The sequence below is a fragment of the Prinia subflava genome, chromosome 3 (genome assembly GCF_021018805.1).
Source record: "Prinia subflava isolate CZ2003 ecotype Zambia chromosome 3, Cam_Psub_1.2, whole genome shotgun sequence".
In the NCBI taxonomy this organism is placed as follows: domain Eukaryota; kingdom Metazoa; phylum Chordata; class Aves; order Passeriformes; family Cisticolidae; genus Prinia; species Prinia subflava.
Genome location: NC_086249.1, coordinates 17,508,478 through 17,514,477, shown reverse-complemented (window position 1 = coordinate 17,514,477; position 6,000 = coordinate 17,508,478). Strand labels below are relative to the sequence as shown.

General features: G+C 43.5%; 1 protein-coding gene across 2 annotated transcripts in view; it reads right to left on the bottom strand.

Moving 5' to 3' along the window:
* Positions 1-1,290: 1,290 nt before the first annotated feature.
* TEAD4 (TEA domain transcription factor 4) overlaps positions 1,291-6,000 on the bottom strand; it is a 51,751-nt gene continuing 47,041 nt past the window's right edge. For both annotated transcript variants that reach the window (XM_063394100.1, XM_063394099.1), the window contains exons 10-12: positions 5,735-5,875; positions 4,173-4,325; positions 1,291-1,530 (exon numbers count right to left, since the gene is read on the bottom strand). In XM_063394100.1, the coding sequence (XP_063250170.1) occupies positions 1,417-1,530; positions 4,173-4,325; positions 5,735-5,875 (408 nt within the window). In that variant the 3' untranslated portion in view covers positions 1,291-1,416. The remainder of the gene's footprint in view (positions 1,531-4,172; positions 4,326-5,734; positions 5,876-6,000) is intronic.

The window sequence follows — 6,000 nt, the reverse complement described above, 5'->3', positions numbered from 1 at the left end:
CTTGTGCTTTCCTTCCCATGCTTCAAAGCACACGGTGTGCCTGGTGAAGACTCATCCCTGTTAGGGACCTCCCACATGCAAATGGAAACCCACACTTTTACTAACTGTTGTTACTTACAACAGATCAACTGGCAAGCAGTTGCTTAATGAGGAAGTAGTCAATTTGTCCCCCTTCCACATTAAATTGATTGTCCAGGCCACACGACTCTGCCTGGCCACCCAATAAATTTCCTGTTCACAGGCTGCCAGAGCATCATGCAAACCAGTTCTTCCCTCAGAGCATCATGAATGGCTGCATCTTTTCCCCACATCAGCAGCATTGTGGGGACCAAGATTATTGCCTCTCAGTGACTCCTGAATAGACAGCCTCAGTTTACAAGTAAAGCAGAAAGGCTGTGTTTGATTGCCTTGGAAACACAGAAAGCTAAGCTGTTTTCACTCTCCTCTCTCATTCTTTTCCTCCAGTTTGCTTGCCAAATCACATCCTGTGCAATACTTGTGCACCTCAGTGTCTGCGGCTGATAGGTGGAATAATTAGATGTCTGTGAACAATTATTTTGCTGGTGCACAAGAGCACAGACTGGCTCACTGAGCTTTGGTGGCTGTGCAGGGAGAACAGAAGCAAAAGCAGCAAGAATTATTTTAGTCTGTCATCAGACTTGATCCATAGAGGAAATCTGCTGGGCAAGACACCATGATTAAACATACCCAATTTCCTAAGCATAACTTCATTTAAAACACAAAAGAAAGATTGGTCTCTCACTGTCATGCATGGAAGAAAGGGAAAAGAGACAAGCCTTTAACAGAGCAAGGCAGAATGAGCCTGTGACTGCCCAACTGCTGATGTGGATAGGCAGCTGTGCAGGATATATGTGCAACCTCTATACAGGCACATGAGCACGTGACACCTATACAAATGTGACTGACACCTATATAAATGTATGGTAACCATGTCTGTGCATGTATTGACTTTCAAATGAATGTGTATGAGCACACAACCTCAGACCAGGTGTAGCATGAACATTTTTAACCTGTTCATAAGTGATCAGCCTTGTGGAATCTGCTGCCATTGCCACTGTCCCACCTGTATGCTCGGGTGCATACACTCCTTTTATGGAGTGATCACACCCTGGGTGTGCACTGTGGGAAGTGCTTTTCACAGGATGTTGATTGTGGTGAGACCCTAAAGCAGTCATTTGCCTGTTTCCTGGACTCCAAGCCTTTTTCCCATTTGCACAAACCTGGAGATGGAAACTTCACTCTATCAGTCACAAACCAGCTCAGAGGTACTTTTCTGAAAATACACAATATCTGCAATTTATTTTTGAGTTTGGTATTGGGGGGGGGCAGGGGTTGTTCAAGCACAGACTTTTTTCTTAGACATGCATTCCATGGACAACTCAGAGCAGAGAGTCTCTAGTCCTTCACCAGCCGGTAGATGTGATGTTGGGCACCGTGGTCACTAGTTGATACTTCAAAAACATATGCTATGCACAGCAAGGTCTCCTGTGTGTCCCTGTTTGTCACAACCTAGACAGAAAAGGAGAAGAAGCTGAAATGGCAACTGCTATTTCTCTTCTTACATATTCCAACACAATTAACATAAAGCAGAAAGTCAGCAATAGACAAAGAACAGAGAAGTGCGGGATCAATATACAGCTTGGCCGACACCAAAGCAGTTTTGCAGCCTCAGAACCACAATGCAGTGAAGAGACAGGGAGGTGAGTAGAGTCCACTGTCTAGAAAAGTCCACTGTAACCAAGCACTGATCACATCACTGGAAGCAGGTCCACCAGGTTTTTTACATCCCACTCCTGGTGTGGCAGGTTTCAGCAGAGGAGAGAGATTTCAGAGAGAGCTCTTTTTGCTTTTTTTGTTGGGTATAGAGGCCCCCTCCTGTGGCACACCTACTCCTGTTCACACATATATTGATATATCACAACCACAGACAGTTCTTTTCCTTCATCTGCTCCTGCTGGTCAATGGTAGACACAGAATACGAGGATTATAGAGCGTAACTCCTTTTACAGGAGACTTACAGATTTGACTCCATTACACCTCCTATTCTGAACACTGTAGCTGTTAGGAGGATGGCTGCTACACTCATGCATTCTTACAGAAGTTCCTTTTTTCCCATTTTTTTTCTATGGCCCCTCAGGACCCTTAGTGTCTCTACAACGTGACTCTGACAGCAGCATGGTGAGGGAGAAGTGTTGTCCTAGTTTCTGCAGCATGCACTACGTGGCAGAGACAAGAGAAATATTGCTCTCAGAACTCCTAGCTTAGCTTCCCTCTCTCTGTCACTGCACAACTTTGCACATTCTGCACATTCTTGTCACCTGAGTTTGTGTCATAGCTAAAGTTCTTTTCTGCTGGAGGAGACAGATTTTGATCAGCAGTAGCACAAACTCAACTGCAGAAGAAAACCATTCCAGCTGGAGGCTTGAACTGTACCAAGACCCAATTGTTCTTGTGAAAACGGGAAGAAAATAGCCATTTTCAAACTTGGTTATTAATTTTAGCAGTCTGATTTTGATCTATTCTCTTTTCTTTTCTTATTTCATGATTGGATTTGCAGTTGAAGTCCTTTCTTCTGCAAGATGTAGTGAGTTATACACATCCAGGTGTGCTAAGGCACCGGGCCCTTTTCTGAAAAATGGGCTCTGAAATCTTGGAAGTTCTAGATCCAGAGAAATATGCAAAGCAAGATAAATGATACTTGTGGGATTAGGGGTATTTAAGCTCATAAAGGGGTCTAGAAAAACATATAATTAGACTTGCCTCAAAGGTGGTAGTGAGGACTGAGGACTAGCAACATGCCTTACATTATGCATTTTTCAGCTCCCCAGTGGGGAGTGGGAAATGCTCAGGCTGCTGCTCAGGGAGCAGCCCTTTCATCTTGCACAGGACTGCAAGGCAGTGTGTGCCAGCACCCACATGGGACATGCCATCAGTGCCAGAAGATAAGGGAAGGACATGAGGTTTCTCAAAACATAAAGCCTCTGAGGAAGTATAACTATGTGGCAGCTTTTTTCTTAGAATTTATGGGAAATACTGGCCTGACTGAGGAATGAAAGATGCAGAAGGCAGCTACAATGTTCCCCAGTATGGATTACAGCACACAGGTTTTCCATCTGTCCCTCTCTGCCCCTCTCATGCTTTTGAACATCTAAAAGAACTCTCAGCATTTATACTCTTCATTTCTTCCAGATGTTTAAGATCTTAATGCAAACATGAAAGAATAAACTTCTTAATGCCCTGTGACGTATATTATTAACCTTGTCTTTTATAGCTGATGTGTCTGAGCCACACAGCAGTGATATGAGTTGCCTGCAGTTATCCAAGATCTTCAGAGAATGGAATGAAAATCACTTTGATTTCCAGTCTTTCCTACAGACACCAGCATCTCTTCTACTTACCCAGCCTCACATTTTCTGGGCAAAGATCTGTGATGCCTCTTACAGAGGTGAACACAGAATTCAGTCCATTAGGAAAATTCATCTTTTAAGCTGTCTGCCCTCTTCCCAAATTTAGGCTGCAGCTGAGCCTGGAAAGGCTCCCAGTATAACAAAATACTAATGCAAATCCAATTGCTGTAGCCTTGTAATCCTACCTAGAGGCAGCGGTGGTTCAGAAGGTGTCAGAGCTTCCCCACAACATCCCCCCTCCTTTGCATGTCTCCATATTCTGTACAGGTCCCGGATGGTCCTGAGGAAACTGCTTTCTTTCCCCCCTAATATGGTCAGTGAAGAACTCTGCCCACAGAAAAATTTTATAGCCATTCAACAGTGCCCTTGTGGGGTTTTTTACCTTGCAAAAAAGGGCCAGGGCATAGAAAGGACCTCAATATTTGTGAAATAGTGGAATGAGCATTTCCTTCACTGACCTTTTCATCATTCCCCTTCCTTTGTCTCTCTGCCTCATGAGCTCTCCTTTTATTTTTCTTTTTATCTCTCCCTTACCCAGGTCTCTTAAATTCTTTTGCTGCTCCTCTGCATGAGTAACTATCTCTAGAGCTCCATAAATGGTCCTGAAGTGCAATACACATGAAAGACACTAAGTTCAATTAGATGCTGAGCTATAAAAGGAAATCTGCTTTGACTCTCAACAGTGAACTCCTGCGTGGTGCTCACATGTTGCCAAGTTGTGATGAAAACAGCTGAAATTCCCACCTGTAAGATAGTGAAGTTCTCCAGCACACTGTTCATCATGTACTTCTCGGGAAGGTGCTTGAGTTTGTGGATGAAGTTGATCATGTACTCGCAGAGAGGCGAGCGGTGGATGCGGTAGGAGTAGTGTCCGTTCTCGTAGCGCGCGTACTCTGTCTGCAAGGCAAAGCACAGAGGGGCACGTGGGGCTGGGCTGCCACGCCGGTGACACTGTCACAGGAAGGGACTCAGGACAGAAAAACTACAGTGGCACTTCTAAATAATTTTATGAACAGGGACCACAGGACTTTGCACCAAGGTCAGTCCCCTTGAGTCCTGCAGTTTCCTGGGCTTGATTTCTTGTTTTCTTTAGAATGGTGGGTTCCACCTTCTGAGCAGCAAACCCTCAAGGCACTGTGAAAGGTAACTGAGAGGAACAGACCAATTGACACCTACACTACAGTCTGCACCTCTACTGGAAAAATACTAGGTGTGAATAAACTGAAGAATTTAATAACTATTGTTTTAGCAAGACCAGGAGGTAATGATAATACTACTATGCTCAGGATGTTTTATAGCTAAAAAGACTAAAACCTTCTGGTACCTGTGTGAGAGAATATAGAATTTATGCCCCTCTCCCTTAGGAAAGGGTCTGGCCAATGATACACAGAGGGATTTTTTTTCTCACATTCCCACCTTATCTCCTGTACATTTTATCTGCCTTTGAAGAGAAACTGAGGCCATATTCTCAGCAGATCCTTAAATTCTTGTAACCTTCTTTCATCCCAGAAGCTTGGTCTTCTTTCATGTGCACCATGACTCCTTCCTGTAGCCCCTCTCTCCCATCTGCAAATACTTGATCCAACTTCAGGCATGCCTATCATGTGACTGGAGATGGGTTTTGGGGAAGGATGTATCTTGAATTGACTGCAGACATGAGAACAGCTGGTGTTCTGCACACAGATGCTTCTGCACCTCAAGGTTCCTTGAGAAACAGGGCAGCAGGAGGCATGTCAAAGCAAGCTCTCCTAGCAGCTGAAAGTGGCATTAAAAAGGATTTCTTCAATGCCAGTTATATGCATAACCCAGTTATTTGCAGTTCCCATGTTGCTCAAGCTGTAAGTGTATAAGCTCTAGGTCTAATAAAACCGTAAAACAGTAGTCTGTAAATTATTATAGTCAAATTAATAGCTATGGTCTGTATATGATCTGTTTAAAAACACAGATGAGAGCAAGGTATTGCTTATATGTTTTCACATTTCTAGACTACAAAACATATCTATGTTTCCTAGCTTTCCTTTGCTTCCCAAAAAATCCAGAGAATTGGTAGAGCTAAGAACTGTACCTATTTACATCTCCTCAGAAACTGAGATTTAAGGGAAAAGTAGCAAACAGTAGCAGATCTTCAGTGAAATCCCAAGACAAGGCCATTTTGCAGGCTGAGTGATCTTGTGTCTACAGCATCCTTCTCCCTGACATGAAGCATGAGATATATTTTGCCTTGAGTTAAAAAGGCAGGATGCAAATAATTGAAGTGACAAAGCAGGAGCCAGAGGGAACCTTGCACCCAGGTGTCTGCTCCTTACCTCTACTTTCTCTACCACCTGCTTTCCAAAGGAACACACTTTGGTGGAACAGGTAATGACCATGTTTTCTGGGCTCTCATACTGGCTGGAAACACCATAGAAAGATCTGGATTCATCTTCAATATTGGTATTCAAATCAGCCTGTCAAAAAAATAAACAAAATAAATTCAGATAGTTATCAATAGATGGTTGTGGTATTTTCTCACCATTACCTTGCATGGCTAAGAAAGTAAAGTATTGAGAGTGTCCCCAGCTCCTTAAGCAGA